General features: G+C 45.2%; 1 protein-coding gene across 2 annotated transcripts in view; it reads left to right on the top strand.

The window, feature by feature from the left end:
• LOC147104265 (caspase recruitment domain-containing protein 8-like) overlaps window positions 1-16,181 on the top strand; it is a 224,699-nt gene that overhangs the window by 95,700 nt on the left and 112,818 nt on the right. For both annotated transcript variants that reach the window (XM_085961450.1, XM_085961449.1), the window contains exon 10: window positions 13,586-13,651. In XM_085961450.1, the coding sequence (XP_085817576.1) occupies window positions 13,586-13,651 (66 nt within the window). The remainder of the gene's footprint in view (window positions 1-13,585; window positions 13,652-16,181) is intronic.

A 16,181-nucleotide genomic window follows, 5' to 3' on the forward strand; every position in this document is an offset into this window, starting at 1 on the left:
AGAATTAAGCCATTGTAGTAGTGATCTCCTTACTGGACTATAGAATACTGTCTACAACAGAGACCACATCTCACATATATCTAGTGAACCGTGAAGGGGTTACAAAAGGATTTGGAGTTCTACCATTCACTTACAAGATCCAGCTAAAGGAGGATGCTCAGCCAGTGGTACGTGCTCCACGGAGAGTTCCAGCACCCCTGCGTAACCGGCTCAAGAAAGAACTGGACAGAATGACCACACTAGGAGTCATCAGGAAAGTCGAAGAGCCAACAGACTGGGTTAACTCCATGGTATGTGTAAAGAAAAAGAACAATGATCCAAAGGACTTAAATGCAAACATAAAACGTGAACACTACCAGATTCCCAAGCGAGAAGAAATCACCAGTGAAATGTCAGGTGCCAGATACTTCACAAAGCTCGATGCCTCACAAGGATTTTGGCAACTAAAACTGGATGAGGAGAGCACCAAATACTGTACCTTCAACACACCATTTGGCAGGTATTGTTTCCTCAGAATGCCTTTCGGGATAATATCTGCATCTGAAATCTTTCATAGAGTGATGGAACACATAATTGAAGGTGTGGAAGGAGTTCAGGTCTATGTTGATGACATCATCATCTGGGGCTCCACACTGAAAGAACACAATGAGAGACTGACTAAAGTGCTACAGAGCATACGCCGGAATGGACTGAAGCTCAACAAAGCCAAGTGTCAGTTTGGCGTCCAGGAAGTCACTTTCCTAGGAGATAATCTATCTGGTAAAGGAATAGAGCCAGATATGGAAAAAGTAAATGCCATACTCAAAATGCCCCGACCCACTGACAAAAAAGGAGTGCTACGCATCATGGGGATGATAAACTTCATTGGAAAGTTCATTCCTAACTTGTCAGCCAAGACAGCCTGTCTGCGAGACCTGCTACATAAAACAAATGAGTTTGCATGGACAGAAAGACATGAACAAGAGTGGATGAACCTTAAAACAGTGCTGACAACCACACCTGTACTCACCTTCTTTGACCCAACAAAGAGAATCAAAGTGTCAACGGATGCATCAAAAGATGGCCTCGGCGCGGTCTTGCTACAAGCAGAGGGTGAAGATTGGAAGCCTGTTGCCTATGCCTCCAGGTCTATGACTGATTCTGAGTGTCGATATGCCCAGATTGAAAAGGAATGTCTAGGCTTGGTAGTTGGACTAGAAAAGTTCCATGGCTACATATATGGACTTCCCACCTTCACAGTTGAGACAGACCACTGCCCACTGGTTGCGATCATTAAAAAAAATCTGAATGAGATGTCTCCAAGGATTCAACGACTCATGATGAAGCTGCAAAGATATGACTTTGAACTGATCTGCACACCAGGCAAATACATAGTGTTAGCAGATGCACTATCCCGAGCACCCACAATGAGTCATGTGAGCTCTACTGAGGAATGTTCATGTGAGTATGGTCACTGCTGCACTGCCCGTGTCAGACACAAAATCAAAGCAAATAGCAGAAGAAACAGTAAAAGATACAGGGCTAAAAATTCAGTTTGGGGCGCCAAGCTCGCCTGGGCGCAGGAATTACCGCTGCGCGCGGAGCCACTTGCGCCATCGGGATATTCAGTTTCAGCGCCCCAAGTGGAAGCCGGCCGCTAAATAAGGCTTTCGGCGCCCCGCTTGGGGCGCTGAAACTGAATATCGCCGCGCAAAGTGCCGCAGCGCCACCCGCTGCGGCACGGCAGGCTGCGGTACTGCAGGCCTTCCTCCCACTGTTAAGGGGGAGGTGACTGCAACAGCGCGATCCCCGCTCGCGAGTGCCGGCAAATGAGCCGGCACCAAGGAGAAGTGCCGGCTGTTTCCCGAGAGCCCGGCACTTCTCCTTGGTGCCGGCTCATTTGAACACCTCTATCAAATCTCATCTCAATCTTCACAGAAATCACAGAAACCCCACAGTGCAGATAGAGGCCATTTCGGCCCATCGAGCCTGCACCGACACATATCCCACCCGATCCCCGTAACCCCTACACCAACACATATCCCACCCTATCCCCGTAACCCCACGTATTTAATCCCCCTAACACTAAGGGTCAATTTATCATAGCCAATCATCCTAACCTGCACATCTTTGGACTGTGGGAGGAAACCGGAGCACCCGGAGGAAACCCACGCAAACACAGGGAGAATGTGCAAACTCCACACAGTCACCCGAGGCCGGATTCGAACCCGGGTCCCTGGCGCTGTGAAGCAACAGTGCTAACCACTATGCCACCTTCCCTACTCTAAGGAGAACAACCCCAGCTTCTCCAGTCGATCCATGTAACTGAAGTCCCTTATCCCTGGAACCATTCTTGTAAATCTATTCTGCATCCTCTCTAAAGCCTTCACATCCTTCCTAAAGTGCGGTGCCCAGAACTGGACACAATACTCCAGTTGAGGCCAAACCAGTGTTTTATGAAGGTTCATCATAACTTCCTTGCTTTTGTACTCTATGGGCTAGAAATTTGTTATAGCCAAGGAATGGGTGGTGTTAGGACAAAAGATGGTGAATTAGCGCCAGGCGAAAATGCTCTAGACTGCACAGAAAATTCGTCCTCATTGCTCAATAAAATGATTGGAGTCTTAAATCAAGTCTAAAAACCTAAGCTCATTGGCGTTACACTTAAAGACTGGACCAATATCGGGTGCAGTCTAATTGCAACTGCAATTGCAGACGACACAAAGCTGGGTGGGCGTGTGTGCTATGAGGAGGATGCCGAGAAACTCCAGGATGATTTGGACAGGTTGGGTGATTGGGCAGAAGCATGGCAGATGCAATATAATGTGGATAAATGTGAGGCTATCCACTTTGGTAGCAAAAACAGGAAGGCAGATTATTATCTGAATGGCAATAGATTGGGAGAAGGGGAAGTGCAACGAGACCTGGGTGTCCTTGTGCACCAGTCGCTGAAGGTAAACATGCAGGTGCAACAGGCGGTTAAGAAGGCAAATGGTATGTTGGCCTTCATAGCGAGAGGGTTTGAGTACAGGAACAAGGATGTCTTGCTGCAGTTGTACAGGGCCTTGGTGAGACCACATCTTGAGTATTGTGTGCAGTTTTGGTCACCTTATCTGAGGAAGGATGTTCTTGCCATGGAAGGAGTTCAGCGAAGATTCACCAGGCTGATACCTGGGATGGCAGGAATGACATATGAGGAGAGATTGGATCGATTGGGCTTGTACTCACTGGAGTTTAGAAGAATGAGAGGGGATCTCATCGAAACTTATAAAATTCTAACAGGACTAGACAGACTAGATGCTGGAAGGATGTTCCCAATGGTCGGGGAGTCCAGAACCAGGGGTCACAGTCTAAGGATAAGGGGTAGGCCATTTAGGACAGAGATGAGGAGGAATTTCTTCACCCAGAGAGTGGTGAACCTGTGGAATTCTCTACCACAGAAGGCAGTAGAGGCCAATTCATTAAATATATTCAAGAAGGAGTTGGATATATTTCTCAAGGCTAAAGGGATCAAGGGGTATGGGGAGAAACAGGGACCGGGTACTGAATTTGGATGATCAGCCATGATCGCATTGAATGGCAGAGCAGGCTCGAGGGGCCGAATGGCCTACTCCTGCTTCTATCTTCTATGTTTCTATGATTGCCACAGGCTTTTTTCACTACTTAAAGGGGAGGTTCAATGATGCTGCAGCACTTCATTCTCAGCATTGTTGACTGTGCAGCTGCCTCAACAACCATAAGAAGAAGAACCAGAAGAAGGGGCACTTATTTACAAATCCTCATGGCAGATCACTGCCCCAGGGAGAGAGCCTGCATGTTTTCCCATGAAACTTTGGAGGCATTGTTTTCTGAGCTAGAGAGAAGGCGGGCAGTCCTGTACCCACCAACTGGCAGGAGGCCCTCTCCACAAGTCTGCCACAGAATGTGGAGGGAGGTGGCACACCACATCATGGACCGCCTGTCCAGAAGCCCGATTATCTGGCTGCCTACACTCCCTCCGCCGTAGAATAACTGTAGCTACTTTGTACTTGCCACAAGACTCCTGATACAAAAGAATTTTGAAATTACTCAATGAAACTGTTGCAGTAGCTGAAACTAACAAAAAGCCAGTGAAACTGCACAAACCTGACAGGTGCGAGTGATTACTGATGATCCCTTTAAATAATGTCCCTGTAGCCAGCTTCCTCATGCTGCATGCCAGCTCTCCCTGTTGGTGTTTACTGCAGGCGGTGAGGTAAGTGACTAAAAGCAATATGGGAAATCGGGCGTTCAGTGAGTGTTGCACAATCACTTACGCCGCAATCTCCCTGGCATTGCGGTCCTCGGTGATTGATGTTACCGGCCGCGCCAGGGGGGTCCCGATTTGGCATGCAGTGCTGGATTCGCCTCACCCTGTTGGTACTGGTCTCAATGCCGCATTAGCACCATTTACTGATGCTAACGGGCGGTGCTAAGCGGATAAATTTTCCCCCCTCTGCCTCGATTTATAAAGCCCAGGATCCCGTATGCTTTTTTAACCGCTTTCTCAACCCGCCCTGCCACCTTCAATGATTTGTGCACATATATCCCCAGGTCTCTCTGTTCCTGCACCCCCTTTAGATTTGTAACCTTTCGTTTATATTGCCTCTCTCAATTCTTCCTACCAAAATGTATCACTTCACACTTTTCTGCGTTAAACTTCATCTGACACGTGTCCGCCCATTCCACCAGCCTGTCTATGTCTTCTTGACGTCTATCTCTATCCTCCTCACTGTTCACTATACTTCCAAGTTTTGTGTCATCTGCAAATTTTGAAACTGTGTCTTCTTACACCTAAGTCCAAATCATCAAGAAAAGCAGTGGTCCTAGTACCGACCCCTGGGGAACACCACTGTATACCTTCCTCCAGTCCAAAAAACAACCATTCACCATTACTCTCTGTTTCCTGTCACTTAGCCAATTTCATAGCCATGCTGCCACTATCCCTTTTATTCCATGGGCTTCAATTTTGCTGGCAAGCCTATGTAACCGGTTTTTGCGGTGGCCAATTTCCTTTGGGTCCTGCCGCGGTCGCCAATTCTGTAACTGGTTTTTGCGGTGGCCAATTTCCTATGGGCCCTGCCGCAATCGCCAATTATTGTAAGTGGTTTCGCCCCGCCCGTAGCGAGCATGCAAACCTCCTTACTGCAAGTTCTGGACGATAGGGATTACTGAGGACAGATTTGAACATGGACAGTATTTTCGGGCTCACCTGTACAGTGTTTATTAAGGTTGACAAAGCCACTCCACTCGCATACAGTACGAGTGGCGTCAACACAACAGTACAGTTTAAAACAGTACAACCCTGACTTATCCAACAAGCCCCTGCCGTGCTGACTTACCATGGCCTAAAAACACCCTCCCGTGAACTAAACTATCACAAGACCCTTCCAACGCTAAACCCCCTCTGGTTTGGTAGGAACATAAAGGCACTCCCTCACACAGCTAAGTGATCTTGTAGGTCTGCAGGCTTGGCAATGCTCACCTAGATTGCCTTTGATCTTGCTTGTAGCTTCCTCCCGTACATCTTGGCTACCTGGTTGCATACCGGCCTTGTGGCATGCGAGTCCCAATCTGAGTCGAAGTCCATCGCAGTTGGAAGAGCAAGGCTCAACTCCTCTTGATGTTCCATTGTGAGGAGGGCAGAGAGAGAGAGAGAGAGCTATCCAAAACGGCTCTCTGATATACCCCTCCAATACACAAACCGCTGTCTGTGGTTTTAATGGAAATGGTTTCCAGGCCTCCTCCCAGGTTTGGATGGTTTAGATCTTGTTTCGATCTCCCAGCCGATTTAACTTAATGAGCTCATCTTCTCCAGAAACAATGAGTCGCCAGCCTCGTTATTCATGACTTGGGAGTGGGCCTCTCAGGCCATTGTTCCCAAGGACAGTCCGTTACCATACGAATGCAATCTGGTTACGTCAGCCACCTTCAGTTTAAGTGTTTTCCACTGCTTCCCCCCAAACAGTCTGTCCAGTTTTTAATAAGGGTATATGTTCATAATCTAAAAATCCATGGAGTCTGCACCGACTGCTACACCTATTACGTGGCACTTTATCAAACGCCTTTTGGAAGTCCATGTACACCACATCAACCGCATTGCCCTCATCAACCTTCTCTGTTACCTCATCAAAAAATTCAATCAAGTTAGTTAAATATGATTTGCCTTTAACAGATCTGTGCTGGCTTCCCTTAATTAATCCACACTTGTCCAAGTGACTGTTAATTTTGTCCCAGATTATCATTTCTAAAAGCTTCCACACTACCAAAGTTAAGCTGACTGACCTGAAGTTGCTGGGTTTATCCTTACACCCTTTCTTGAACAAGTGTGCAACATTTGCAATTTTCCACTCCTTTGGCACCACCCCCGTATCCAAGGAGGATTAGAAGATTATGGCCAGTACCTCTGCAATTTTCACCTTTACTTCCCTCAGCATCCAAGGATGCATCCCATCCGTTCCAGGTGACTTATCTACTTTAACTACAGCCAGCCTTTCTAGTACCTTCTCTTTATCAATTTTTATTCCATCCAATATCTCAACCACCTCCTCTTTCCTATAACTTTGGCAGCATCTTCTTCTTTGGTAGAGACGGATGCAAAGTACTCATTTAGTACCTCAGCCATGCCCTCTGCCTCCATGCATAGGTCTCATTTTTGGTCCCTAATCGACCCCACACTTCTTCTTACTACCTGTTTACTATTTATATGCCCATAGAAGACTTTTGGATTCCCTTTTATGTTAGCTGCCAGTCTATTCTCATACTCCCTCTTTGCCCCTCTTATTTCCTTTTTCACTTCCCCTCTGAACTTTCTGTATTCAGTCTGGTTCTCACTTGTATTCTGAATCTGACATCTGTCATATGCCCCTTTTTTCTGCTTTATCTTACTCTCTATCTCTTTTGTCATCCAGGGAGCTCTGGCTTTGGTTGCCTTACCTTTTACCCCTCATGGGAATGTACCTCGACTGTACCCGAACCGTCTCTTTAAAGGCAGCCTGTTGTTCAATTGCAGTTTTGCCTGCCAATCTTTGATTCCTATTTACCTGGGCCAGGTCTGTTCTCAACCCACTGAAATTGGCCCTCCTCCAATAAAGTATATTGGGGGGAATGTTCCCAGCCCTGGGGAGCCGGGTATGGAGGCGGGACTGCTGGGAAAATGGCAGAAACTGGCGCTAATTTTCTCAACTTTTAAAATTTAGTGCCCCAAACGGGCGATACCCAATTTCTGCCCCTGGCCTGACTAAGGCACTGTATTAGGAAGACCTGGGTAAGGAAGTCTCGGGGGGAATTTTCCCAGCTCTGGGGAGGTGGGTATGGAGGCCTTTACATGTCTTTGTTACCTCTAGACTTGACTATTCCAACGCTCTCCCGGCTGGTCTCCCATCTTCCACTCTCCATAAACTTGAACTCATCCAAAACTCTGCTGCCTGTGTCCTAATTCGCACCAAGTCCCGTTCACCCATTACCCATGTTTGCTGACCTATATTGGTCCCGGTCTAGCAACGCCTTAATTTTAAAATTCTCATCCCTCCATGCCTTTCCTCTCCCTATCTCTGTAACCACCTTCAGCCCTACAACCCTCCGAGATCTCTGCACTCCTCCAGTTCCGACCTCTTGCACATCCCTGATTTTAATCGCTCCACCATTGGCGGTCGTGCCTTCAACTGCCTGAGCCCTAAGCTCTAACATTCCCTCAGTAAGCCTCTCCGCCTCTGTACCTCTCTCTCCTCCTTTAAGACGCTCCTTAAAACCTACTTCTTTCACCTGTCCTAATATCTCCTTATGTGGCTTGTTGTTAAATTTTGTTTGAAAGCACTCCTGTGAAGCACCTTGGGATGTTTTACTGCATTAAAGGCGCAATATTAATGCAAGTTGTATTGGTTGCAAATGTTACACCCCTGTTCAAAAAAAGGAGACAGAGATAAACCAGATAACTACAGGCCAGTCAGCCATACGTCGGTGGTGGAAAAACGTCTAGCGACCATAATCTGGGATAAAATGAATTGTTATTTGGAAAAACATGGGTTAATAAATGACAGCCAACATTTGTTAAAGGCAAATCATGCTGGACAAACTTGATTGAGTTCTTCAATGAAATAACTGAGAGGATTGATGAAAGTAATGCAGTTGATGTTATGTACATGTATCTACAGAAGACGCTTGATAAAGTGCCACATATAGGCCCAGAAATTCGGGTCGGAGGTTTCCCGCGGGTGCAAGCCTCCGACCTGCACTTAACTAGCGCGCCGGCAGTTGTGCTGTGGGCCCGCGTGGGATTCCGATCCTGGGCCTGCTCCAACTGCCGACGCGCAGTGCTTGCGTATCCCAGGGGCGCAGTTAGTTCGAAGCATCCCTTGGGATCACGTGGGCCACGGAGAGCCACTGGTAGCAGGGAATCTGTATTCATAGATTTGACAGGAAGAGCTGTCAAATCTATGAATACAATTCAGCCCCAAAATATCACTAAAACTTCAAATACATTTTTTTTTAATCACATTTTTAAAATAACTATTAAATTACATAAAATAACTATTTTAAACAATAATTTAAATTTTTGAAAAAATTAATTACAGTTTCTAACGGGGCTAAAAATAAACTTACCTTTCTTTAAAGTATTTAAAAATAATAAACCTGTGGAAAAATTGTTTTAATTTAACTTAATTCACCACTTACCTTGTTAAAAGCAGGCCTTGCGACTGCTTTTTACAAACGTACCTCCTGGAGACGTACACTCCCGGAGAAAGCTGCAAAAAAAACGGAAGTTCCAAGCATACACGCTGCCTCTCTGGTGCACGCGTTCAACCTGTGAACCCCTTTCTTTAAGGGAACGGAAGTTCCGGTTTCCCGCGCATGCGCAGTGCATGCACAAAACTGGCACTTTCGTTGGGCCTACGCGTGAGTACCCAACGCGTACTCACCCGTGGGGATCCGAAGTTCTGGCCCATAATAGACTTGTTGGCAAAATTGGTTTAGAGGAGCAGTGTCAGCGTTGATACGGAATTTGCTAAGAACCAGAAAGCAGAGTAGTGGTGAATATTTGTTTATCAGACTGGAGGGTAGTATGCAGTGGTGTCCCCCAGGGGGCGGTATTAGGACCACTGCTCTTTCTGATATATATCAATGACCTGGTCTTGGGTATAAGGGGCATAATTTCAAAGTTTGCAGATGACTCAAAGCTTGGAAATCTAGTAAAGAGTGAGGAGGATAGTAGCAACTTGAGGAGGACATAGACTGGTGAAATGGGCAGATACATGGCAGATGAAATTTAATGCAGAGAAGTATGAAATTATGCATTATGGAAGGAAAAATGAGGAGAGGCAATATAAATTAAATGGTACAATTTTAAATGGGGTGCAGGGACAGAGAGACCTGGGGGTTCATGCATACAAATCTTTGAAGGTAGCAGCAACAACAACTTTTATTTATATAGCGCCTTTAACATAGTAAAACGTCCCAAGGCGCTGCACAGGAGTATTTTAAGACAAAAAATTTGACACCGATCCACATAAGGATAAATTAGGGCAGATGACCAAAAGCTTGGTCAGAGGTAGGTTTTAAGGTGCATCTTAAAGGAGGAAAGAGAGGTAGCGAGGCAGATAGGTTTAGGCAGGGAATTCCAGAGCCTCGGGCCTAGGAAACAGGATAAGTTGATAAAGCTGTTAAATAAGTACACCGGATCCTTGGCTTTATAAATAGAGGCATAGAGAACAAAAGCAAGGAAGTTATGGTAAACCTTCATAAAACACTGGTTAGACCTCAGCTGGAGTATTGTGTCCAATTGGTGCACACTTTAGGAAGGATGTCAAGGCCTTGGAGAGGGTGCAGAAGAGATTTACCAGAATGGTACTAGGCATGAGAGGCTTCAGTTATGTGGAGTGAGTAGAGAAGCTGGGATTGTTCTCCATGCAGATTAAGGGAAGATTTAATAGAGGTGTTCAAAATTATGAGGGGTTTCAATATAGATAGGAAGAAATTGTTCCCACTGGCAGAAGGGTCGTTAACCAGAGGACACAAATTTAAGATAATTGGCAAAAATTCCATGGGGCGGGGGGGGGGAAATTAGCAGAATTTTTTTACGCAGCAAGTTGTTATGATCTGGAATGCACTACCTAAAAAGGTGGTGGAAACACATTAATTACTAACTTTCAAAAGGGAATTGAATATATACTTGAAAAGGAAACATTTTCAGGGCTATGGGGAAAGAGCAGGGGTGTAGGACAAATTGGATAGCTCTTTCAAAGAGCTGGCACTGACATGATAGCCTCCTTCTATGCTGTATGATTCTGTGATGCTATGACTCTATCATGAAATCATAACATGGTAGACACCCCAACCCGGGCATTGGTAAGTTAGTGGCTAACTGTGGGATAAAGTGCTCATGTAAGGGGCTACTTTTTGCTTGTAACACATTCCTGCCGAACATGCACAACCATACAATGGAGCTGGCATGCCAGTGAAATGCTGAGGGAAAACAGCATTGTCTGAAGTGTATTCAATGTATCAGTGAAACGTTCAGCCTGGACCATTCAAGCTATTTCACTATCCTCTTATATGGTCAATATATACAACTGGCAATCAGTAACTAGTGGTGTTCCGCAGGGGTCAGTGCTGGGTCCCCAACTCTTTACAATCTATATTAACGATTTGGAGGAGGGGACCGAGTGTAACATATCAAAGTTTGCAGATGATACAAAGATGGGAAGGAAAGTAGTGAGTGAGGAGGACATAAAAAACCTGCAAAGGGACATAGACAGGCTAAGTAAGTGGGCAGAGATTTGGCAGATGGAATACAATACTGGAAAGTGTGAGGTTATGCACTTTGGCAGGAAAAATCATAGAGTAAGTTATTATCTTAATGGCAAGAAACTGGAAAGTACTGTCGTACAAAGGGATCTGGGGGTCCTGGTGCACGAAACTCAAAAAGTAAGTATGCAGGTGCAGCAAGTGATCAAGAAGGCCAATGGAATGTTGGCTTTCATTGCTAGGGGGATAGAATATAAAAACAGGGAGGTACTGCTGCAGTTGTACAAGGTATTGGTGAGACCGCACCTGGAATACTGCATACAGTTTTGGTGTCCATACTTAACAAAAGACATACTTGCTCTTGAGTCAGTACAAAGAAGGTTCACTCGGTTAATCCCGGGGATGAGGAGGTGGACATATGAGGAGAGGTTGAGTAGATTGGGACTCTACTCATTGGAGTTCAGAAGAATGAGAGGCGATCTTATTGAAACATATAAGATGGTGAAGGGGCTTGATCGGGTGGATGCGGTGAGGATGTTCCCAATGATGGGTGAAACTAGAACTAGGGGGCATAATCTTAAAATAAGGGGCTGCTCTTTCAAAACTGAGATGAGGAGAAACTTCTTCACTCAGAGGGTAGTAGGTCTGTGGAATTTGTTGCCCCAGAAAGCTGTGGAAGCTACATCATTAAATAAATTTAAAACAGAAATAGACAGTTTCCTAGAAGTAAATGGAATTAGGGGTTACGGGGAGCGGGCAGGAAATTGGACATGAGTCTAGGTTCGGAACGGTCATGGCCCTGTGGGTAGCGGAGCGGGCCCAGGGGCCGTGTAGCCCGGTCCTGCTCCTACTTCTTGTGTTCTAATTCTGTGTTAGATTTCAGGAGATGGTTCTATTCACAGGGATTAGTGGAGACATCGAACAGGCTGCCAGCTAGGTGTCCTTCAAGAGTAAATTGGGCCTGTTCCTGGCTGGGGTGATCACCTTTTACAGAAGGTAAGTACTGTAGGAAATACAGGGACAGTGATCTCCTGGATGAGTTTCGATCGCCTAGATGGGTCGGAGAGGAATTTCCCAGATTTTTTCTCCCAAATTGGCCATTGGGTTTTTTATCTGGTTTTTCGCCTCTTCCGGGAGATCACATGGGTTCGGGTGGGATGGAGAGTGATAGTAGATTTGAGGTTAGGATCAGATCAGCCATGATCTTATTGAATGGTGGAGCAGGCTCGAGGGGCCGATTGGCCTACTCCTGCTCCTATTTCTTATGTTCTTATGTACCCTTGTGTGTTGTTAGTTGGTATGATTGGACTAGGATGAGGGTAAGTGTGAGATGGAGAAGTGATAATGTAGATAGAGAGGGATGGGTGGAGGTGCAAAGTAGGTTGGTGTGAGTAAGGATGTGCAGGAGTAGGGTAGGGAAGGCAGAGTGATGGGGATGTGATGAGTGGCACAGCAGGATGAGGTTGAATGTGGCTTTGCAGTAACATTTTGTGATCTACTGAGAACATTGAAAGGTTTGCGCCACTGCAGCCTGGTCCTCCTCATGACATCCCTGCTTGTGTCCTCCTGTGCAATGTGCAACCAGGTTGCGTTGATCTCCTGGGGAGTTCTCTTCTGTCCGTGTGAAGAGAAGAGGACTTCTCCGCGTGCTGTGACTCCCTCCATATGGGAGAGCCTTGGTGCAGCCGTGCACTTCAGTGCAGTGCTTGTTAGTGTTTGCAGCACCTCAATGCTGTAGAACACTGATAGCACAAATGTAAAAATGAATTTGCGCATGGTCCCTTTAAGGAAACCGGCTGATGACGTGTCATCAGGTGACGTCATCAGACCCACTTCCTTCAGTTGGCCAGACTCAACAAACCCAATCAACGTAAAATCAATTTGGACAGTGGGCTGGAGCCAGCAACGTGGTCGCAACCCGTCACCAACCCCAGCCGCACCAGACCTGCCGAGGACCAGAAAATCACGGCTGTTAATTCTGTTGGGGTACACCTCTATTGGTGCTGGTCTCCTCACTAACTCTCCTAAGTGACCATTATGTGTGTCAAAGAGCTATTCAGCCACGGCCAAGCACAATTTGTCCTCAACTAATATTTACACACACACTTTCAGCTGGGCCCACCGGACAATTTTTCCCACCCTGAGCCATAGCATTGAGGCTATTTTTAGTGCCCCTACAGAGATCAGCTTACTCAACACAGACCGGGGATTGAACCTGTCACTTTCCTGGTCTGTGCAGTTCAGCTACTCACTAGATAAACTCACTCAGCTACCAAATATATTAGAATATGTTTAAACACTGTTGCATGGTAGCTTATGTAACTCTCTGGCTGTGATTTTATGGTTCGCATCTTCAGTGAGACAGTATGGGACTTCCACTGACCACAAGGATGTGGCCCTGATCCTGGCTGATATTTTGCTGACCAAGATCCCTGGCCTCCGTTGGGAATCTCCCTGGAGGGGATGCAGAGATTGACCTGCACACCATAGCCTGGCCAATGGCCTCTGGGGTAACCTAGTAGAGCTGAGAATTTCTTTGTTAACGTTTTTGATATTTGAAGACTGTGGAGTTGAAAAGGTTTTTTTCTCAGATTTAACATTTAAATCCCCCCGCCCCGCACTGCCCATCGCAATCCTTGGCACCAAAGACAAATGGGTCCAATGCCCAGGGGGCTAGCATAATTCAATCAGAAAACCTGAGCCTTTAACTTTAGTAATATCAAAATGTATGAGCTAGAAAAATTGTACCTGCTGTTAATGCAAATTAGTGCAAATGGTACAAATGATTCCAAAATTCACTTTCACAAGAAATTGATTTATTTATGTTGTTGACTTCTCAATACAGATAAAGAAACTGATCAGAAGCCCCAAATTAGGCTGAGCGATGCCGCTATGCAGACCGTGGAATCAGGTAAAGGTTTTATATTTTTCCTTCGCGATCTCACTGTACCTCCCATCTCTTACTTTGAGAGCAGCAGGTCTTAATAGGCTGGAAACTAAAATTGGCAATATTCATAGAATGGTTACAGCACGGAAGATGCCATTTGGCCCGTTGAGCCTGTGCTAGTTTCACTCCTCCACCCTTTCCCCATAGCCCTGCAAATGTTTTTCCTTCAGGTACTTATCCAACTCCCTTTTGAAAGCCGTGATTGAGTCTGCCTCCACCGCCCTTTCAGGCATTGCATTCCTGATCCTAACCACTTGCTGAGTAAAAAAGTTTTTCCTCATGTCGCCTTTGGTTCTTTTGCCAATCACCTTAAATCTGTGTCCTCTGGTTCTCGACCCTTCTGCCAATGGGAACAGTTTCTCTCCACCCTCTCTAAGGCCTTCACATCCTTCCTAAAGTGCGGTGCCCAGAATTGGACACAATACTCCAATTGAAGCCGAACCAGTGTTTTATGCAGGTTAATCATAATTTCCACGCTTTTGTATTCTATACCTCTATTCATGAAGCCCAGGATCCCGTAAGCTTTTTTAACCACTTTCTCAATCTGCCCTGCCACCTTCAACGATTTGTGCACATATACCCCTAGGTCTCTCTGTTCATGCACATCTTTAGGATTGTACCCTTTAGTTTATATTTCCTCTCTTCATTCTTTCTACCAAAATGTATCACTTCGCACCTTTCTGTGTTAAATTTCATCTGCCACGTGTCCACCCATTCCACCAGCCTGTCTATGTCCTCTTGAAGTCTATCACGATCCTCCTCACTGTTCACTATATTTCCAAGTTTTGTGTCATCTGCAAATTTTGAAACTGTGCCCTACATACCCACATCCAAGTCCTTAATATTTATCAAGAAAAGCAGTCAATTAACATGTTCACATCACATTTCTGTCAGCTATTTTAAATTAAGCCATTTAAAATAATATCACCAACATTAATTTCCAGCCTAACATATTTCAGGTAAGAAAACTATTCACAGATGGAATTTGTAGAATGTGTTAAGAAAGAAAGAAAGACTTGCATTTATATAGCACCTTTCACAACCACCAGATGTCTCAAAGTGCTTTACAGCCAATGAAGTACTTTTGGCGTGCAGTCACTGTTGTAATGTGGGAAACGCAGCAGCCAATTTACACACAACAAGCTCCCACAAACAGCAATGAGATAATGACCAGATAATCTGTTTTGATATGTTGAGTAAGGGATAAATATTGGCCAGGACGCCAGGAATTACTCCCCTGCTCTTCTTTGAAATAGTGCCATGGGATCTTTTACATCCACCTGAGAGAGCAGACAGGGCCTCAGTTTAATGTCTCATCTGAAAGACGGCACCTCCAACAGTGCAGTTCTCCCTCAGCACTGCACTGTGAGCATCAGCCTAGATTTATGTGCTCAAGTCCCAGGAGTGGGACTTGAACCCACAACCTTCTGACTCAGAGGCGAGTGTGCTACCCACTTTTTTTTAAATTTTATTATTTATTGAACATTAAGAACATTTACAACATCGTGATCATTCCATTGTATCATTCAAATCCATTCCGCTGCTCTGCAGAGCCATTCCTCCACCACATACAGTATTAACTTCAAAACCTGAAGTTTAATTTGTCTCCCGTAACATATATTAATCGATTGTAATTTAAAAATTGATCGTAAAATACTATCTTTAAATTCCTTTCTGAATAAAACATCCACAGAGCCTTATAATGATCTTTTAGCTTATAATTAAAATATTATTTTACGTTGATTCTCCTCCCCTTAAAAAGCAGAGCATTCTTTCTTTGCACAATCACGAATCTAGACAAACTGAACATTAAATTAATTGCCGCTCCGCTAGACTCGGGCAGACTCTCCTGCAATCCCCATCTCAAAATTGAGTCCCACAGGATTCCCATTCTCGCTCTTTGGTCCCCACCCAGCAAAAAAACTTCACACAACTGTCGAACATAGTACTTAAAATCATTAACTGCAAACATAACACCAGTAAATGGGACAGAGTCTCATCCCGTGTCCCACACGCTGGGCAAGTTGCCCCCTCCACTCGCCCAATCTTACATAAGACCGTCATGGTAAAAATCCGGTTATGAGCCAATTTGAAATCCAGTTCAATCCACTCTGGACATTTAAAATTCGCCCACATTCCCTTCCAAATCCTGTTGAAAGTCCAGCTGTGGGTATATACTCTGCCAAAACTCCTGACCAGCAGGTGTCTTGAATCTCCATTCTCTAAATACCTCATATAAATCTCGAGTATTACAGTTGTCAAATTGGACCAACTCTTCCCCTTTCTCCAGCAGAAAGCTTGGAAAAGCGGGAAGCATTTTACATCCTTTGGAGATTTCCGCATTTATTTCTTCCATCCAATCCTGTGGCATTGTCCTCACAATCTTCTCATACATGATCATAATTGCATTTTCCTCTACCTTCTGATCCTCCTCCCACACCATGTCCCTTACTATCGCTTCTGGCAACCAACCTGGAATTACCTCATATAATAC

The sequence above is a fragment of the Somniosus microcephalus genome, chromosome 19 (genome assembly GCF_052327205.1).
Source record: "Somniosus microcephalus isolate GS21.2 chromosome 19, FLI_Smic_1.0, whole genome shotgun sequence".
NCBI classification, from domain to species: domain Eukaryota; kingdom Metazoa; phylum Chordata; class Chondrichthyes; order Squaliformes; family Somniosidae; genus Somniosus; species Somniosus microcephalus.